Source organism: Nannobrachium achirus (genome assembly GCF_963921795.1).
Source record: "Nannobrachium achirus genome assembly, chromosome: 13".
Classification (NCBI taxonomy): Eukaryota; Metazoa; Chordata; class Actinopteri; order Myctophiformes; family Myctophidae; genus Nannobrachium; species Nannobrachium achirus.
This window is the reverse complement of record NC_137833.1, coordinates 707,150-729,649: the sequence shown is the minus strand read 5'-3', so window position 1 is coordinate 729,649 and position 22,500 is coordinate 707,150. Positions and strand designations below refer to the sequence as shown.

At 37.7% G+C, this 22,500-nt stretch overlaps 1 protein-coding gene across 1 annotated transcript in view; it reads right to left on the bottom strand.

Moving 5' to 3' along the window:
• LOC308297059 (bone morphogenetic protein receptor type-1A-like) overlaps positions 1-22,500 on the bottom strand; it is a 37,191-nt gene that overhangs the window by 6,351 nt on the left and 8,340 nt on the right. Inside the window, 9 exon segments of the mRNA XM_080740445.1 lie at positions 10,094-10,269; positions 14,812-14,953; positions 14,956-15,108; positions 16,649-16,841; positions 17,173-17,308; positions 17,756-17,852; positions 18,305-18,404; positions 20,475-20,577; positions 21,726-21,888. Coding sequence (XP_080596571.1) covers positions 10,094-10,269; positions 14,812-14,953; positions 14,956-15,108; positions 16,649-16,841; positions 17,173-17,308; positions 17,756-17,852; positions 18,305-18,404; positions 20,475-20,577; positions 21,726-21,888 — 1,263 coding nt within the window.

The following is a 22,500-nucleotide window of genomic DNA, read 5'->3' as shown; positions in this document are numbered from 1 at the left end:
TATAAATATACCTTTAATACATAAATACATAAATATACCTTTAGTACATAAATATATAAATATACCTTTAATACATAAATATACCTTTAATACATAAATACATAAATATACCTTTAGTACATAAATATATAAATATACCTTTAGTACATAAATATATAAATATACCTTTAGTACATAAATACATAAATATACCTTTAGTACATAAATATATAAATATACCTTTAATATATAAATACATAAATATACCTTTAGTACATAACTATATAAACCATGTCGTAGTAGGGAAGCTGGTAGTCTTCTACGATACCTTTAATACATAAATATATAAATACATAAATATACCTTTAATACGTAAATATACCTTTAATACATAAATATACCTTTAATACATAAATACATAAATATACCTTTAATACATAAATGTAAATACAGCAATCAAACCTCGGTTTGAAGTGAAGCAGTGACTTTTTATTCTATGTGTTCTAGAGCTATGAAATCTGTGTTCTAGATCTATACATATGTGTTCTAGATCTATACTTTCTATGTGCTTTAGTTCTATATTTGTATGAATTCTGAATGAATGAATGATTTTGTCTGGAGGGCCGAATTGTCATGTGAAGCTTGACCAATCCTCAATTCTGCATGCACGGGACATGTATGGGACAGACAAAGCCTGTTCATTCTGGACTGGAATGACCATATATGGACATGTATGGGACACACAAAGCCACTCCTTGGAAGTGGCTTTCACCGCTTCAAAAATACCTTTAATACATAAATATATAAATATAGTTATAATATTATAGTAGGGCAGCTGGTAGTTTACTACTATTCCTGTTAATAAACCATGTTATAGTGTTATAATAGGGCTGGTATTCTTCTTTCTTTTCAAATCTTTTTATTGGATTTTAACATAGTATACTCTTACATTCACATATAAGCTGGTAGTCTACTACCATACCTTTAATAAACCATGTTATAGTGTTATAATAGGGCTGGTAGTCTTCTATGATCTTGGTGATAAACATAATCATATTATACATCAGGCGTGCCCACCTTTGTGACTTGAGAGTTACTTTTAAAACGACCAGCTCAACATTTTGTACTCGAGTAAAAGTGCCAAAAGTAGAACATGATCTACAGTACCCAGCCAAGGTGTTTGAGGGGGCTGTGGAACAGAACTACTGTACTGTACACTGTTCTGGAGCTTCCTATTAGAGGGTTTCATATTAGAGGGTTTCATATTAGAGGGTTTCCTATTAGAGGGTTTCATATTAGAGGGTTTCCTATTAGAGGGTTTCATATTAGAGGGTTTCATATTAGAGGGTTTCCTATTAGAGGGTTTCCTATTAGAGGGTTTCATATTAGAGGGTTTCCTATTAGAGGGTTTCCTATTAGAGGGTTTCATATTAGAGGGTTTCATATTAGAGGGTTTCATATTAGAGGGTTTCATATTAGAGGGTTTCATATTAGAGGGTTTCATATTAGAGGGTTTCCTATTAGAGGGCTGTGGAACTGCTGTGTACTGGAGCTTCATAAAAGACACATTTTTCCCATTCTGTATGGAAGTGGTGCGTTTTAGGGTTCTTAATGCTACTCTCCAACAAACAAAGCATTGCATTGTGGGGGTTTTCCTACTTTAGAAGCCATGAAGGGAGCTGATTGGCCCTTCTGGATGTCAATCAATCAAGTTACCTTAAGTGACAGATGCCAAAAGTTTTGTGATTTTTGTTCATAAATATGTGTATTTATATTTCAATATATTAATAGGGTCATGTGGTCTACATGCACAGCCTGTGTGGTCTACGGTTGATCAGGATCTACCTTTTGGGAACCCCTGATATATTATTATAGTAGGGCTGTTCCTGGTGATAAACTGATATATTATTATAGTAGGGCTGTTCCTGATATATTATTATAGTAGGGCTGTTCCTTGTGATAAACTGTACATACATGGACATTAGAACCCCTGATATATTATTATAGTAGGGCTGTTCCTTGTGATAAACTGATATATTATTATAGTAGGGCTGTTCCTCGTGATAAACTGTACATACATGGACATTAATACAGTCCTGATATATTATTATAGTAGGGCTGTTCCTGGTGATAAACTGTACATACAAGGGCCAGTTAAACATGTTCTTATTGATACAGTCCTCAAATGCATTGGGTGGAAGGGCCAGTTAAACATGTTCTTATTGGGTGGAAGGGCCAGTTAAACATGTTCTTATTGAAGGGCCAGTTAAACATGTTCTTATTGGGTGGAAGGGCCAGTTAAACATGTTCTTATTGGGTGGAAGGGCCAGTTAAACATGTTCTTATTGGGTGGAAGGGCCAGTTAAACATGTTCTTATTGGGTGGAAGGGCCAGTTAAACATGTTCTTATTGAAAGTATCCACAACAGATGAAGCACAAACCATGTCTTGTATTGTTTGCCAGACCCATGAAATGGGTAGGCCTACATAAGCAAATGTCGGTCTGTCTGTCTGTCCTGGTTTTCTATATAAAGGGTATATATGATGATGACATGATGATGACATGCCTACAAAAGGCATGATGTCATAAATGATGATGACAGACAGGGGGTCTGGCACAACCAGGTTGACCTGGTCTAGTTTTAGTTAGCATTTGTTTTTAGGTTTTTAGAAGCTTTTTTCTTGACTGATTATATTGTTTTCTAGCTAGATATTCATATGCATTTGTTATATTGCTGTTGATGTACTGACATGTTATCTTGTTTGTTATAGTGATGTATTATCTGCTTATTGTAAGTTGCGTTGGATTAAAAGTGTCTGCTAAATGCCTAAACTGTAAACTGTTTTGGTTCTCCTGTCTGATGGTAACATCTCAAATGAGGAGACGGGGCAGAATTACTAATGATCTAGTCTGAGGACTGAATAGGATTATTCTTCTCTCTGTAGTGCGGCAGAGACCGTCGCTAAATAACTGCCAGTTTGTTTTTTTACTAACAAGTAAGAAGCCTTTCTAACCAAAGTGCTCAAATATCAACATCTAAAGCAGAGCATCTCACAGCTGGGCTAAACCTTTAGTTGTCATCTTTGGCAGCCTGGGAGGGCATTTACTCAAGTTGTTTGTCAGGGGCCTTCAACAGTTATCAAGGTACTGCTCTGTATCAGCTGTTATTGGAAGCCACTCAATTTGGAGGAGGCGTTGTTTCCTTTACCCATGATTGTTGTCTGCCGTGTCTGACATAAACTGTATGTCATTCTGAGCTAACGCAGACATTATTTGTATGCCGGCGGATCTCGCCGGGTCCTCCGACATCTCAAAATGACGTGGAGGGACATGACTCCTGCTGCTGTCTGCTTTGAGTAAATGAGGAAGTGATCCACAGTGGAAAAGAGTGATAAATCATAGCGATTTTATAATTATAATGGATAAGCCTAAACAAAGCAGTTCACATGAACAATACTGATGTAAAATAAGATATCTGAACGGCTACACTTATTTATACTATTAAAATGTCATGAGCCAGCACAGTTATAGGGGGGCTTGCCCAGGCTTATTTTTGCTTCCAATCGCCAATAAACCTGGGTTTCCGAGGCTATACTGTATGTAACAATGTTCTGTATGTCAACTATACTGTATGTAACAATGTTCTGTATGTCAACTATACTGTATGTAACAATGTTCTGTATGTCACTATACTGTATGTAACAATGTTCTGTATGTCAACTATACTGTATGTAACAATGTTCTGTATGTCACTATACTGTATGTAACAATGTTCTGTATGTCAACTATACTGTATGTAACAATGTTCTGTATGTCAACTATACTGTATGTAACAATGTTCTGTATGTCAACTATACTGTATGCATTCTGAGCTAACGCAGACATTATTTGTATGCCGGCGGATCTCGCCGGGTCCTCCGACATCTCAAAATGACGTGGAGGGACATGACTCCTGCTGCTGTCTGCTTTGAGTAAATGAGGAAGTGATCCACAGTGGAAAAGAGTGATAAATCATAGCGGTTTTATAATTATAATGGATAAGCCTAAACAAAGCAGTTCACATGAACAATACTGATGTAAAATAAGATATCTGAACGGCTACACTTATTTATACTATTAAAATGTCATGAGCCAGCACAGTTATAGGGGGGCTTGCCCAGGCTTATTTTTGCTTCCAATCGCCAATAAACCTGGGTTTCCGAGGCTATACTGTATGTAACAATGTTCTGTATGTCAACTATACTGTATGTAACAATGTTCTGTATGTCAACTATACTGTATGTAACAATGTTCTGTATGTCAACTATACTGTATGTAACAATGTTCTGTATGTCAACTATACTGTATGTAACAATGTTCTGTATGTCAACCATACTGTATGTAACAATGTTCTGTATGTCAACTATACTGTATGTAACAATGTTCTGTATGTCAACTATACTGTATGTAACAATGTTCTGTATGTCAACTATACTGTATGTAACAATGTTCTGCATGTCAACTATACTGTATGTAACAATGTTCTGCATGTCAACTATACTGTATGTAACAATGTTCTGTATGTCAACTATACTGTATGTAACAATGTTCTGTATGTCAACCATACTGTATGTAACAATGTTCTGTATGTCAACTATACTGTATGTAACAATGTTCTGTATGTCACTATACTGTATGTAACAATGTTCTGTATGTCAACCATACTGTATGTAACAATGTTCTGTATGTCAACTATACTGTATGTAACAATGTTCTGTATGTCAACCATACTGTATGTAACAATGTTCTGTATGTCAACTATACTGTATGTAACAATGTTCTGCATGTCAACTATACTGTATGTAACAATGTTCTGTATGTCAACTATACTGTATGTAACAATGTTCTGTATGTCAACCATACTGTATGTAACAATGTTCTGTATGTCAACTATACTGTATGTAACAATGTTCTGTATGTCACTATACTGTATGTAACAATGTTCTGTATGTCACTATACTGTATGTAACAATGTTCTGTATGTCACTATACTGTATGTAACAATGTTCTGTATGTCAACTATACTGTATGTAACAATGTTCTGTATGTCACTATACTGTATGTAACAATGTTCTGTATGTCAACTATACTGTATGCATTCTGAGCTAACGCAGACATTATTTGTATGCCGGCGGATCTCGCCGGGTCCTCCGACATCTCAAAATGACGTGGAGGGACATGACTCCTGCTGCTGTCTGCTTTGAGTAAATGAGGAAGTGATCCACAGTGGAAAAGAGTGATAAATCATAGCGATTTTATAATTATAATGGATAAGCCTAAACAAAGCAGTTCACATGAACAATACTGATGTAAAATAAGATATCTGAACGGCTACACTTATTTATACTATTAAAATGTCATGAGCCAGCACAGTTATAGGGGGGCTTGCCCAGGCTTATTTTTGCTTCCAATCGCCAATAAACCTGGGTTTCCGAGGCTATACTGTATGTAACAATGTTCTGTATGTCAACTATACTGTATGTAACAATGTTCTGTATGTCAACTATACTGTATGTAACAATGTTCTGTATGTCAACTATACTGTATGTAACAATGTTCTGTATGTCAACTATACTGTATGTAACAATGTTCTGTATGTCAACCATACTGTATGTAACAATGTTCTGTATGTCAACTATACTGTATGTAACAATGTTCTGTATGTCAACTATACTGTATGTAACAATGTTCTGTATGTCAACTATACTGTATGTAACAATGTTCTGCATGTCAACTATACTGTATGTAACAATGTTCTGCATGTCAACTATACTGTATGTAACAATGTTCTGTATGTCAACTATACTGTATGTAACAATGTTCTGTATGTCAACCATACTGTATGTAACAATGTTCTGTATGTCAACTATACTGTATGTAACAATGTTCTGTATGTCAACCATACTGTATGTAACAATGTTCTGTATGTCAACTATACTGTATGTAACAATGTTCTGTATGTCACTATACTGTATGTAACAATGTTCTGTATGTCAACCATACTGTATGTAACAATGTTCTGTATGTCAACTATACTGTATGTAACAATGTTCTGTATGTCAACCATACTGTATGTAACAATGTTCTGTATGTCAACTATACTGTATGTAACAATGTTCTGTATGTCACTATACTGTATGTAACAATGTTCTGTATGTCAACCATACTGTATGTAACAATGTTCTGTATGTCAACCATACTGTATGTAACAATGTTCTGTATGTCAACTATACTGTATGTAACAATGTTCTGTATGTCACTATACTGTATGTAACAATGTTCTGTATGTCAACCATACTGTATGTAACAATGTTCTGTATGTCAACTATACTGTATGTAACAATGTTCTGTATGTCAACCATACTGTATGTAACAATGTTCTGTATGTCAACTATACTGTATGTAACAATGTTCTGCATGTCAACTATACTGTATGTAACAATGTTCTGTATGTCAACTATACTGTATGTAACAATGTTCTGTATGTCAACCATACTGTATGTAACAATGTTCTGTATGTCAACTATACTGTATGTAACAATGTTCTGTATGTCACTATACTGTATGTAACAATGTTCTGTATGTCAACCATACTGTATGTAACAATGTTCTGTATGTCACTATACTGTATGTAACAATGTTCTGCATGTCAACTATACTGTATGTAACAATGTTCTGTATGTCAACTATACTGTATGTAACAATGTTCTGTATGTCAACCATACTGTATGTAACAATGTTCTGTATGTCAACTATACTGTATGTAACAATGTTCTGTATGTCAACTATACTGTATGTAACAATGTTCTGTATGTCACTATACTGTATGTAACAATGTTCTGTATGTCAACTATACTGTATGTAACAATGTTCTGTATGTCACTATACTGTATGTAACAATGTTCTGTATGTCACTATACTGTATGTAACAATGTTCTGTATGTCAACTATACTGTATGTAACAATGTTCTGTATGTCAACCATACTGTATGTAACAATGTTCTGTATGTCAACTATACTGTATGTAACAATGTTCTGTATGTCAACTATACTGTATGTAACAATGTTCTGTATGTCACTATACTGTATGTAACAATGTTCTGTATGTCAACCATACTGTATGTAACAATGTTCTGCATGTCAACTATACTGTATGTAACAATGTTCTGTATGTCACTATACTGTATGTAACAATGTTCTGTATGTCAACCATACTGTATGTAACAATGTTCTGTATGTCACTATACTGTATGTAACAATGTTCTGTATGTCACTATACTGTATGTAACAATGTTCTGTATGTCAACTATACTGTATGTAACAATGTTCTGTATGTCACTATACTGTATGTAACAATGTTCTGTATGTCACTATACTGTATGTAACAATGTTCTGTATGTCAACGTATGTCAACCATACTGTATGTAACAATGTTCTGTATGTCAACCATACTGTATGTAACAATGTTCTGTATGTCAACTATACTGTATGTAACAATGTTCTGTATGTCACTATACTGTATGTAACAATGTTCTGTATGTCAACCATACTGTATGTAACAATGTTCTGTATGTCAACCATACTGTATGTAACAATGTTCTGTATGTCAACTATACTGTATGTAACAATGTTCTGTATGTCACTATACTGTATGTAACAATGTTCTGTATGTCACTATACTGTATGTAACAATGTTCTGTATGTCAACCATACTGTATGTAACAATGTTCTGTATGTCAACCATACTGTATGTAACAATGTTCTGTATGTCAACTATACTGTATGTAACAATGTTCTGTATGTCAACCATACTGTATGTAACAATGTTCTGTATGTCACTATACTGTATGTAACAATGTTCTGTATGTCACTATACTGTATGTAACAATGTTCTGTATGTCACTATACTGTATGTAACAATGTTCTGTATGTCAACTATACTGTATGTAACAATGTTCTGTATGTCACTATACTGTATGTAACAATGTTCTGTATGTCAACCATACTGTATGTAACAATGTTCTGTATGTCACTATACTGTATGTAACAATGTTCTGTATGTCACTATACTGTATGTAACAATGTTCTGTATGTCAACCATACTGTATGTAACAATGTTCTGTATGTCACTATACTGTATGTAACAATGTTCTGTATGTCACTATACTGTATGTAACAATGTTCTGTATGTCAACCATACTGTATGTAACAATGTTCTGTATGTCAACCATACTGTATGTAACAATGTTCTGTATGTCAACTATACTGTATGTAACAATGTTCTGTATGTCACTATACTGTATGTAACAATGTTCTGTATGTCACTATACTGTATGTAACAATGTTCTGTATGTCACTATACTGTATGTAACAATGTTCTGTATGTCACTATACTGTATGTAACAATGTTCTGTATGTCACTATACTGTATGTAACAATGTTCTGTATGTCAACCATACTGTATGTTAACCTGACTTTCGCCAGATGGTGACAGCATTGCGTTGCATTGCTTACCATCTGGGCTCGCTCCGGCAGAACCGATGTAAGGGGCGGGCCATTTTTTCAAATTCTATAGCAGGTGATTGGATATGGCCGTCTCTCTGTCACAGTCTGGGAGTGCCAACTCCAACCACTCATATTGGCCTGTCTGCATGACGTTGCACCCAGAATCTGCCTCCTGGGTTTCCACGTGGTCTGCAATCAGACTCTATTGGCTCAGAGCCGCTCAGAGCCCGCCCATAGCTGCCGCTGATTGGTCCGGCCCGGGACTTTACGAGTGTTATCAACTCTGCCGGACCGAGCCCAGATGGTAAAGCAATGCAACACAATGCTGCCACCATCTGGCGAAAGTCAGGTTAACTGTATGTAACAATGTTCTGTATGTCAACCATACTGTATGTAACAATGTTCTGTATGTCAACTATACTGTATGTAACAATGTTCTGTATGTCAACCATACTGTATGTAACAATGTTCTGTATGTCAACTATACTGTATGTAACAATGTTCTGTATGTCAACTATACTGTATGTAACAATGTTCTGTATGTCAACCATACTGTATGTAACAATGTTCTGTATGTCAACCATACTGTATGTAACAATGTTCTGTATGTCAACTATACTGTATGTAACAATGTTCTGTATGTCAACTATACTGTATGTAACAATGTTCTGTATGTCAACCATACTGTATGTAACAATGTTCTGTATGTCAACCATACTGTATGTAACAATGTTCTGTATGTCAACTATACTGTATGTAACAATGTTCTGTATGTCACTATACTGTATGTAACAATGTTCTGTATGTCACTATACTGTATGTAACAATGTTCTGTATGTCAACCATACTGTATGTAACAATGTTCTGTATGTCAACCATACTGTATGTAACAATGTTCTGTATGTCAACCATACTGTATGTAACAATGTTCTGTATGTCACTATACTGTATGTAACAATGTTCTGTATGTCAACCATACTGTATGTAACAATGTTCTGTATGTCACTATACTGTATGTAACAATGTTCTGTATGTCAACCATACTGTATGTAACAATGTTCTGTATGTCAACTATACTGTATGTAACAATGTTCTGTATGTCACTATACTGTATGTAACAATGTTCTGTATGTCAACTATACTGTATGTAACAATGTTCTGTATGTCAACTATACTGTATGTAACAATGTTCTGTATGTCAACCATACTGTATGTAACAATGTTCTGTATGTCACTATACTGTATGTAACAATGTTCTGTATGTCAACTATACTGTATGTAACAATGTTCTGTATGTCAACCATACTGTATGTAACAATGTTCTGTATGTCAACTATACTGTATGTAACAATGTTCTGTATGTCAACCATACTGTATGTAACAATGTTCTGCTGTTTAGGCTCTTTGTAACTGGCTGTTCTTTCATATTATCTGACTGCACTGTCATTGTTTATGACCTTTGTACGAGGCATCCTTGTACTTCTGTTCATGTGGTCATAAATACACGTGTGTGTGTGTGTGTGTGTGTGTGTGTGTGTGTGTGTGTGTGTGCGTGCGTGCGTGCACTAACCTCCAGTAGAACACCTCCGGGCCATCTCCCAGATCACCAGAGCGTAACTGTAGATGTCAGCCATGATGTAAGCCTGGAAGTGGTTCTTGTTCAGACTCTCGTCCAGGACCTCCGGAGCCATGTAGCGCCGCGTTCCCACCCTGGTGCTCAGAGGGACGTCCACCTCATTGGTGTCACTATGGCAACCAGAGAGAGAGAGGAGGTTGATGTTGGGCCTCAGACGCTCCTCCTCGAAAAAATATATATATCGAAGTATATCGAAATTAAAACAGCTAAAATAGTATCTTATCGTTTTATTTTGTATGTTTTTTGGCAGTGCAAAGAATCAATTGTATCGATACTACCTACTTTTATTTAGCATTTTTAAGAAGAAAAAATGAAAAAGATAATTACTTTTCCTTTCCATATAGCTACACTGGTCTATTGATAAATGTGTGTAATCTCTGGGTTCATGTCAAGGTGCAGGTTTGTCAAGATACAATGTCCATGTATTTGGCAGATAATCACTGTGTTTACTTATTTATATCCATAATAATACACGTTTCCCTTAAAAACCTGCACTATCCACACCTTTCACACATTTAATTTCTTCGCTAAATAGTTACTATATATATTTTAAATCATTGAATCGAATCGTATCGTATCGCCATGAATGAACCAATATTGTCCATGTATCGTATCGTCAACCATGTATCGTGAAATGTATCGAATCGCTATTAAAAGGTATTGTTACACCCCTAGTAGTTATACCCCTAACCCTCAACCTTCCACATGAGAGGCATACAGTATGCTCTAACGGTTAGTTTCTCAACCACTGGTCCTGGGGACCTTTGGTGCCCCTGAGAAGGGTCAAGTGTGCCCCTTGAAACTGCTTGAAAGCCAGTATTGTATTTATCAATTTAAAAATGATTTTAACTAGTGAAAACAGCAGATCTACAAGCACACAACGCCTCGCACCCGACAGCCTTGTATGATGAAGCAGGACTTTACTTTGTGAAGAAACATACAAATTTGAAACTTGGAGATACAAGGTTTCTTCCCGACAGTGAGGATATTTACACCCCAGTATTATGTTGGTGTGACCATGGATTCTTGGGACATGAAAAGTGTGACCATGCAGACGCTGTGGCTCTCAACCTTTTTACACCAAGAACCTCAGAAAACATTTCTCTCTCCAAGTACCTTCCTAATACTGATGTTAAAACACAGGTGCGTGTTGACCAACCCCATCCTATTCAGATATGCACTCAACACAGGAGGAGCATTTATTCCTTTATGTTGTTGCATTCCTAACCCAATAATGTGTTGACCGGCTCATCAAAGCTTCCCATGCAAACTGATGATGATATTTCTAAGGTGATTAATCCGTTCTCAAACCCTCATTACCGGCTAGTCTGGGATCACTTCACTTCTCGGGGTTGTAACCGGTCTGGAGCGGAAACCACAACACGTCATGTTGTAGTCCTCAAAGGACTACAATTTGCCAGAATGATCAAACCGGATTCAGTTTTAACCCAAAATAATTCCCCTGCGCTGAAGGACATACTTTTAGGGCCTTCCTAATAAACTCCTTGATGCGGAGTAGTTTTGCTTTTGAAAAATGTGTTTAGTCCAACTGTTAGTGACTGGCAAGACTACACTAGGCTACTCCAGCATTTTAAAAGGGATTGGGGAAACAAACAGGGGGAACCAAATCAAAGCGACGCCGCTTCTTCTAGTGGTTTCTGCGCTTTAGGCGGAAACCAAACGGCCTGTTGTGAACGAACACCAGGCTTTCCACCAGAAAGCCTGGTAGGTGAGGTTAATCAACGGCTAGGAGCGCTGCCATGCTCATTTCAGCTCAGCTGGAGATCATTTCAACCAATAGCTTGGTCAGAAGAACTATCTGTAGTTTAATATAAACATTTACCTGTAGTTTAATATAAACATTTAGCTGTACTTTAATATAAACATTTACCTGTAGTTTAATATAAACATTTACCTGTAGTTTAATATAAACATTTACCTGTACTTTAATATAAACATTTACCTGTAGTTTAATGTAAACATTTACCTGTAGTTTAATATAAACATTTACCTGGAGTTTAATATAAACATTTACCTGGAGTTTAATATAAACATTTACCTGGAGTTTAATATAAACATTTACCTGTAGTTTAATATAAACATTTACCTGTAGTTTAATATAAACATTTACCTGTAGTTTAATATAAACATTTACCTGTAGTTTAATATAAACATTTACCTGTAGTTTAATGTAAACATTTACCTGTACTTTAATATAAACATTTAACTGTACTTTAATATAAACATTTACCTGTACTTTAATATAAACATTTAACTGTACTTTAATATAAACATTTACCTGTACTTTAATATAAACATTTACCTGTAGTTTAATATAAACATTTCATTCCACTCATGTCTATGTCTTATTTCTGGGCAACTCCTCTGAGTACCACCAGAGGGGGCTCAAGCACCACAGCTTGAGAAGCACTGCTCCTACCACTACACTAGAGAGCTGCACATTTATAAAGTCACAATTTAAGGACTTTTTAATACCTCTGAAATGACAAACATTGGCCAAGTTGTCATAAATATGTAGATCTGCTATTTTCACAATAGGTTTTTTTTGTTTATTTATTTTTATTTATTTTTCTTTTTTCAACTTAGACTTTCGACTTTCTCTGGTGGGAGTCGACTTGTGTAATGAAGTCGACTGAGTCGACTTTTTTGTTAATGCCGTAGTATATACATAGGTACAGTAGGTACAGTAGGTACAGTAGGTAGGTAGGTAGGTAGTAAATACATAGGTACAGTAAGGTTATTACCTGTTGAACCTGACAGCCAGGCCCAGGTCAGTGATGCAGCAGGTGGTATATATATATAATATATATATATATATATATATATATATATATATATATATATATATATATATATATATAGATATATATATATATAATACAGTGGCGATGCGTGCCCCAAGGGACCGGACCTTCGGGGACGCACCACCGCCCCCCCCCCCCCCCCCCCCCCCCCCGCGCGTGCACATGCGCGCAAATTGTATGCCTTTTTCATTCTTCTTTTTCTTTTACAAAACTGGTTAACAATGAACAGCAGACTGTGTACAAGGCAAGCACGCTGGGTAGGCTTAACCTAATTAGCACTACACACATACTCCAAACCAAGACTTCCAAACCAATGCCAATATAAGGATTAAATAGATGTGCGCTGCTGACAGACAGAGCCACACAAGACACAACCAGCGCAACCAATCGAAACGTCCATTTAACATAGCGCGCTTTACAAAGCAAAACGCACTGTCCACCATCATGTAACAACACCAGCTATCAATGCAAAGAAAGACCACGTCAAGAAAGACCCACATTAAATAGACAAAAACAGGCCTAAGTGTATCAATCTGTCTTTCAATGTTATATGAGATACATAAAGTGGTTCCTGTGTAAATAAGCTGTAAGGTTTACTAGGATCTCCTTTTAGCTGACCAGTGATTTGTACTGTCATGAAACTGTACCTTTTCCAATTGCAAACTTCTAATACATTCTTCAATGATCAATCAATGGAAATTAAATGCACAGCGGCATATCCAGCAATATAAATTAATTCAGTTTCTCTCACCAATGAAGTTGTTCACTTGAAGAAAAGAAAAACATCCTCCTGTCCTTTTGGGTGAATTTCTCAAAGATGGGTTCATAAAGCTATCATTCCTTTTAAGTTCTGTCCATCTTTTCATAAAACAGTCTTCTTGAAAAAGGCAACGATAATAATAAATCCACAGCGTTCACTCCAGCTGCAGCCATGTCGCGTCTGTTTACTTTACAAGTTTCACGTGTTGTGCATAGTGAGTGTGAAACATGCTTGTTGTTCCACTCCAAGTCCCGGAAAAGCCGTGTTGTGATTGGCCAGTAGTCACTTGACTCATTTTGATTGGTGGTTGAACGTGGGTGTTCCGTATACCCTTGACCAGAGCCCTCAAAATATGATTGGTTGATCAAACTGTCAATCCACACCAAGGCTTGTATTATGGGGAACTGGCTCAGGGAATTCTAGAAGTACTGCGAGTGAGAGTAATCTGCGCAGAGACTCAGTAGAAAAAATCTCTCATTGGCTGTTATTTTTCCCAGCACACAAGCACTCCCTATGCACAGAACTTGGGAAGAAACAACTACAACGAGTATAGCGAGCGAAACAGTGCAGTTTAACAGATTACCAACACAAATAATTGTAATTATTTTAATAAAAATAATAAAAAATAAAAATATATTTTTTATTTAAAAATAAAAATATTATTTTCTTTCTTCTGAGGATCCCTGGGTCTTCTCTGAATACCCTGAAGGTCCTGAAAATTCGCCACTGATATAATATATATAGATATATAGATATATATATAGATATATAGATAGATAGATGTATAGATAGTTACATAGGTAGGTATATATATTATTACCTATTGAACTTGACAGCCAGCCCGAGGTCAGCGATGCAGCAGGTGGAGATGTGTATATAGATAGATAGATAGATAGATAGGTAGATAGATAGATGTATAGATAGATAGATAGGTAGGTATCTATATTATTACCTATTGAACTTGACGGCCAGCCCCAGGTCAGCCAGGCAGCAGGTGGTAGGTAGGTATATACAGTAGATAGATAGATGGATGTATAGATAGATAGGGTAGGTATCTATATTATTACCTATTGAACTTGACAGCCAGCCCCAGGTCAGCGATGCAGCAGGTCCCGTTCCTCTTCATCAGGATGTTCTTGCTCTTCAGGTCTCGGTGTGCGATGGCGGGCTTGCCCTGCGTGCCGTAGATCTCGGTGTGGAGGTGGCAGAGCCGCAGGCGGCGGAGTAGGCCAGGCGGAGGAGCGACGCCGTGTCCAGAGTGGTCAGCTTCAGGAAGTCGTACAGGGAGCCGTTCTCGTGGTAGTCAGTGATCAGGAAGAGCTGCGTGAAGGCTCCTGTTCCTTTGATGTCCGCCGCTATGAAACCTGAGGACACACACACATCACCTTACAATACATCAACAGGGGGTCCGGGACCCCTAGGGGGTCCCCAGAGTTACTACAGGGGGTCAGGGACCCCTAGGGGTGCTCAGAGTTACTACAGGGGGTCCTCATAGTTACAACAGGGGGTCCGGGACCCCTAGGGGGTCCTCAGAGTTACAACAGGGGGTCCGAGACCCCTAGGGAGTCCTCAGAGTTACAACAGGGGGTCCGAGACCCCTAGGGAGTCCTCAGAGTTACAACAGGGGGTCCGGGACCCCTAGGGGTGATATTCTCCTTTTTTATATTAACCGCTTCACTCCCAGCGTCCATATTCTGAGAACTTTAGCCAAAAATAGCAGATCTACAAGCTCACAACGCCTCGCGTTGCCAGGCGTTGTGAGCTTGTAGATCGTCTATTTTCGGCAAAGAGGTTTGTTGTAGCAGGGAAAAAGGTCAAGTTGTGAAAGGTCAAGTTTATTAAGTATTGACGGTTCAAGTGGTTAAATATCTGAAAACACAAATTGACATGAATCCAAAATACACTGATGATTGTGCTGTCAAACGATGAAACTATATGGAATCTATGAACAGGTTGTGGGGGTCCCTGCTTCATCTCTCTCAACTAAGGGACGCGGATGCAAGCTGCTGTGAGCTTGTAGATCGGCACTTTCGGCACGCAACACCGTGTGATGAGGAAGGGTTAGCCACGGATGGCTTGACACTGGGAGGTGAAAACGGGAGGAGTTTACACACAGTCCGTGTCACTCCGTGTGTAACAAACAACCGGTTTGTTTTGTGGGCTGTAAACGCTATACAATGGACGTTAAGCGGCAGGGAAAGTGTTAAGTTGGAGGACGATATGGACCCAGAACGTCATAATTTATTCGCATTTATTGTCTGACCCGTTTCCATTCACAAAATGCGCATTTAGTTTATTCTATCAAAAATCCACCTCCTCCAAGCGGATACATTTTTTGCGGAAAATGAAAGTTTATTCGCATTTTGAAATGTTTCCATAAAAAGATTTTGCGAATAAGCCGTAAATGCGCATTAAACGAGGCCTTATGAAACGCCACTACACACAGGATGTTGGCGTGTTTCATCATGTAGTAATAATTAGGGATGGGTATCGTTCACCTTTGAATCGATACGATACCCTTTTCGATACCATTTTCGATACTTTTTACTGCTCTACCACTTCTGCGGTAGAGCAGAGGTGATAATGATGATCACACAGTGTGGCGGAGCGGAGAGTATAGACGTTGGATAATCATCATAATAATAAACATTATAGGATAGTGTCGGCTATTTTCCACAGTAACGAGTGTAGCCTGCTAAAGCAGTCATTAAACTCTCAGTAGACCAACAGATGTGACCGGCCAGGGGTGCGTTCCAGAGTATCGAAACGAGGTATCCTTAGTTTTTAGTGAACCGATACCCGATAGTATCGATGTCATGCAATCGATACCATTAAAAGTATCGCAGACGATACCCATCCCTAGTAATAATAATAATAATTAATAATTATACTAATAGTTCTTACACAGGATGTTGTCGTGTCTCATCAGGACCGTCTGGTAGATCTCCGTCTCTCTGAACCAGGATGCTTCCTCCCTGGTGAAGAAGACCTTCACTGCTACCTTCTCTCCTCTCCACCTCCCCAGCCACACCTCCCCGTAGCGCCCTTTACCGATCTGACGCACCATCTGGATCTGCTTAGCGATGGTTCTCTGGACCTAGATAGATAGATAGATACCTTTATTAGATAGATAGATACCTTTATTAGATAGATAGATAGATAGATAGATAGATAGATAGATAGATACCTTTATTATCCCAAGGGGGGAAATCAGTTGCCCAGAGGCAGCACATCAGTTTAAGGTTTACAAAGTTACAGAGAAGTAAGAAAAAGAAAGTACTGTTATGTAAAGTGAAAAGAGCAAGGCACAATAAAAGAAGAATATATTCATAAAGTGTACAAAAAGGGTTAGGGTTGTGTGTGTGTGTGTGTGTGTGTGTGTGTGTGTGTGTGCCTGCGGCCCCTCCCTGTGCAGTGTGTGTACCTACCAGCAGGGGGAGTCCAGAGCCGCTCCCAGAGCTCTGTGATTGGTGGATGAGGTCTTTGAGGGACTCTCCAACCGGGATGAAGGCTTCATCTTGTTCTAGGTCCCTCTGGTAGCAGCGTTCTGTCTGCCACTTATATCTGTGTAACACCATAACATAACATACTGGTTAGGCCACTTATATCTGTGTAACACCATAACATAACATACTGGTTAGGCCACTTATATCTGTGTAACACCATATTGATTGATTGACAGTTCAGTTCAGATACAAGCTTGTTTACATTGGGGTCCTTTGTGCTCAACACATTACTATGCAACAGTATCATCAGGAAACTGTCAGAAAACAGAAATAAGAAAATAAATGATATTTACAGTAAAAAGGTCGGGGAGATTAAGGATAGGCTCTAAGTGGCTTTACAGAGCTGTTTTAAAGGAGGGTGTTAAAGATCAGAGGTCATACCTGTAGTAAGGTCAGAGGTCATAAGGTCATACCTATAGTAGACCTAAAGGTCAGAGGTCAGAGGTCATAAGGTCATACCTATAGTAGACCTAAAGGTCATAGGTCAGAGTTCATAAGGTCATACCTATAGTAGCAGACCACGGTCACACAGATCAGGGTGCAGCAACAGATCGTCATGGAGATCAGGAAGGCCAGCCAATGAGCACTGCTGAAATATCCACCTGGAAACACAACAACCAATGAAACACCTGGAAACACAACAACCAATGAAATATCTCCTTTAAACACAACAACCAATGAAATATCTCCTTTAAACACAACAACCAATGAAATATCTCCTTTAAACACATTAACCAATGAAATATCTCCTGTAAACACATTAACCAATGAAATATCTCCTGTAAACACAACAACCAATGAGCACCCTAGTGCCCAGATGAAGACGTGTGGTGGAAACATGATGGTTTAATAAAGGTTTTAACCAATCAGCTCTGCTGAAATATCACCTCCGTTGTGTGACAGGTTGCAGTGTCGTTAGCGGTGTTCTGACATCATAATAACCTACGTCATGTTGTAGTCCTAAAGGACTACACTTTTGTCTCTATAGGGGGAGGTAGGGTAAGGTAGGTATCTGGTCTCTATATGGGGAGGCAGGGTAAGGTAGGTATCTTACTGGTCTCTATATGGGGAGGCAGGGTAGGCTGGAGGTCTCGGTTACAGAAGTCAGTGTTGCAGCATTCTATGGTCCTCCTGGTCTGAGCTCTGGGAGAGTCCTGAGAAGATAGACATCCATCAATCAATCAATCAATCAATCAGATGTATGTGCAGATAGCATTGAATGGGTTCATATAAACCAGCTCATTTACAGTATTGTGTAGTTTTACAGTATTATGTAGTTTTACAGTATTGTGTAGTTTTACAGTATGGTGTAGTTTTACAGTATTGTGTAGTTTTACAGTATGGTGTAGTTTTACAGTATGGTGTAGTTTTACAGTATTGTGTAGTTTTACAGTATGGTGTAGTTTTACAGTATTGTGTAGTTTTACAGTATGGTGTAGTTTTACAGTATTGTGTAGTTTTACAGTATGGTGTAGTTTTACAGTATTGTGTAGTTTTACAGTACAAGTATGGTGTAGTTTTACAGTACAAGTATGGTGTAGTTTTACAGTATGGTGTAGTTTTACAGTATGGTGTAGTTTTACAGTATTGTGTAGTTTTACAGTATGGTGTAGTTTTACAGTATGGTGTAGTTTTACAGTATGGTGTAGTTTTACAGTATTGTGTAGTTTTACAGTATGGTGTAGTTTTACAGTATGGTGTAGTTTTACAGTATTGTGTAGTTTTACAGTATGGTGTAGTTTTACAGTATTAGTATTGTGTAGTTGTGAGAAGCTTCTAAAACGTTTCCCTGTGAAGGAACCCGTAAATGAACAAGTATTTACAGATGAATCATAGCTTAATGAATAAGTATTTACAGTGATGAATCATAGCATAATGAATAAGTATTTCCAGATGAATCATAGCTTAATGAATAAGTATTTACAGTGATGAATCATAGCTTAATGAATAAGTATTTACAGATGAATCATAGCTTAATGAATAAGTATTTACAGATGAATCATAGCTTAATGAATAAGTATTTACAGTGATGAATCATAGATTAATGAATAAGTATTTACAGTGATGAATCATAGCTTAATGAATAAGTATTTACAGTGATGAATCATAGCTTAATGAATAAGTATTTACAGTGATGAATCATAGCTTAATGAATAAGTATTTACAGATGAATCATAGATTAATGAATAAGTATTTACAGATGAATCATAGCTTAATGAATAAGTATTTACAGTGATGAATCATAGATTAATGAATAAGTATTTACAGTGATGAATCATAGCTTAATGAATAAGTATTTACAGTGATGAATCATAGCTTAATGAATAAGTATTCACAGTGATGAATCATAGCTTAATGAATAAGTATTTACAGTGATGAATCATAGCTTAATGAATAAGTATTTACAGTGATGAATCATAGATTAATGAATAAGTATTTACAGTGATGAATCATAGCTTAATGAATAAGTATTTACAGATGAATCATAGCTTAATGAATAAGTATTTACAGATGAATCATAGCTTAATGAATAAGTATTTACAGTGATGAATCATAGCTTAATGAATAAGTATTTACAGTGATGAATCATAGATTAATGAATAAGTATTTACAGTGATGAATCATAGATTAATGAATAAGTATTTACAGATGAATCATAGCTTAATGAATAAGTATTTACAGATGAATCATAGCTTAATGAATAAGTATTTACAGTGATGAATCATAGCTTAATGAATAAGTATTTACAGTGATGAATCATAGCTTAATGATTACATTGAAGGAGCATAAACACACTATAATAAACTATAATAAGATATCCATATTTTATACGAGCAACATTACAATTAAATCACATGTTAACTAAACATATAATAAACACTATAATAAACACTATAATAAACACTATAATAAACTATAACCTCACACTATAATGAACTATAATAAGACATCCAAACGGCAACATTACAATTAAATCACATTGTTATCACATTTATCAATCTATTGTGTCTGTAGGCGGAGCCTTGACCACCCTGGCTTGTGATTGGCTGAACCACAGTTACTGGGGGCTTTACCCAGGCCCTTCTTCCTCCAATGAAACGCCTGGATCCCCAGGCTAGAGGCTAAACTAACGATACTATGTGTGTGTGTGTGTGTGTGTGTGTGTGTGTGTGTGTGTGTGTGTGTGTGTGTGTGTGTGTGTGTGTGTGTGTGTGTGTGTGTACCTTGCACTGGAAGTGTGACCCCTCGTACTTCATACATCCTGACGTCAGGATGGAATCTCCCTGTTCATCTTCCTCTATGATGGCAAAACACTGACCGTTGGTCCTACACACACACACACACACACACACACACACACACACACACACACACACACACACACACACACACACACACACACACACACACACACACACACACACACACACACACACACAGCATTTATTAATGAATTCATTAAGTGGAATATGCAGGCTAAGTGACGTCAGCTGAGGTGTTTATTAATCTGAAAGAGTTATTTCTCAACAACCAGCAGCGGTTAGACTGAAGGCCCGTCCCTAAAGCCGGCCATACATTACATTACACCATACATTACCCCATACATTACCCCATACATTACCCCATACATTACACCATACATTACCCCATACATTACCCCATACATTACCCCATACATTACCCCATACATTACACCATACATTACACCATACATTACCCCATACATTACCCCATACATTACCCCATACATTACCCCATACATTACCCCATACATTACACCATACATTACCCCATACATTACCCCATACATTACACCATACATTACCCCATACATTACCCCATACATTACCCCATACATTACCCCATACATTACCCCATACATTACACCATACATTACCCCATACATTACACCATACATTACACCATACATTACACCATAATCTGGTAGAATTAAACACCATACATTACACAATACATTACACCATAATCTGGTAGAATTAAACACCATACATTACACCATACATTACACCATAATAATGTAGCATTAAACACTACAGGATCATTTTTGCAGATTATCTGACCAGATAATCTAAACAGGCTCACACTAGCAGATTTGAACAGTCGGGCGCTCCGCACGCTACAGGATTCTATCCCGGTTGAGTCGGGCTCGAACACAGCAACAATAAATAATACCAGTAAGACTCCCTAATCGGGAGATAAGCGACCGTAGGTGGCTTATCTCCACAAATAGGGCAAAAATTTGTTTTTCCAAAATCTTCCTGATCCATGTTGATGACATGAGTGTAGACATGCTGTGTAGTGATATTCGTGATTTTAGGGCAAAAACTGTAGGAGCAGTGTCCAAAAATGTGTTTTAAAAATCGGCCTGAAGGTGGCGCTACAATAGGGCCATGTGAGAAATGAGGAGTGGGGTCTCTGCGTTGCCTTGGCGGACAAATAGGTATAATACTCACTCGCAGGTATTGTTCTTGGCTCCCTCAGGACAGTGTCCAGAACAATAACAGCTGAGGAATCGCGCTGCGTCCTCGGGGGCGATGGTGGAGTCCTCCCCGGGACGCCGAGCCTCAGGTTTCACCCCGGTTCCCTGGAGGACATGGTCCGGATTCTGACCTGCAGCTGGAAGGGAGCACAATGGAGATATGTTCATAATGATAAGAATAACTGAAGACATGGTCTGGATTCTGACCTGCAGCTGGAAGGGAGCACAATGGAGATATGTTCATAATGATAAGAATAACTGAAGACATGGTCTGGATTCTGACCTGCAGCTGGAGGAACAAATCCAACCCTGATGATCTTTATAGAAAACAGGAGGTTTTGACCAAAAAGAAGCAGAGATGAATCCATGTTTGTGCAACAACATTGAAAACCCCTAAAAAAAAAAAAACAACAACATTCTGGGCTCTGGGCACAAGGCTTCACTGTGGGGAGTGCATCTCTCCACTCCGACATGTCTCCTTTCCAACACTAACCCTATCTCTAACCCGGGTACACACCTCCATTCCGAAACCCCACCATTCCGAAGATTGACTTCCATTATTCGGAATGGTGGGGTTTCCCATTGTTCTATAAGACCCCACCATTCCGAAAATCAGAAACACCACCATTCCGAATATGCAGTTTCATTTTCACCCACCTCCACCCACCCCCAAATCCTTCTAAGGTTTTTTGTAAAACCTGTTTTTATGTCAGCGGTGCTCAAACGTGTTCATGTGAAGGACCTCCCTT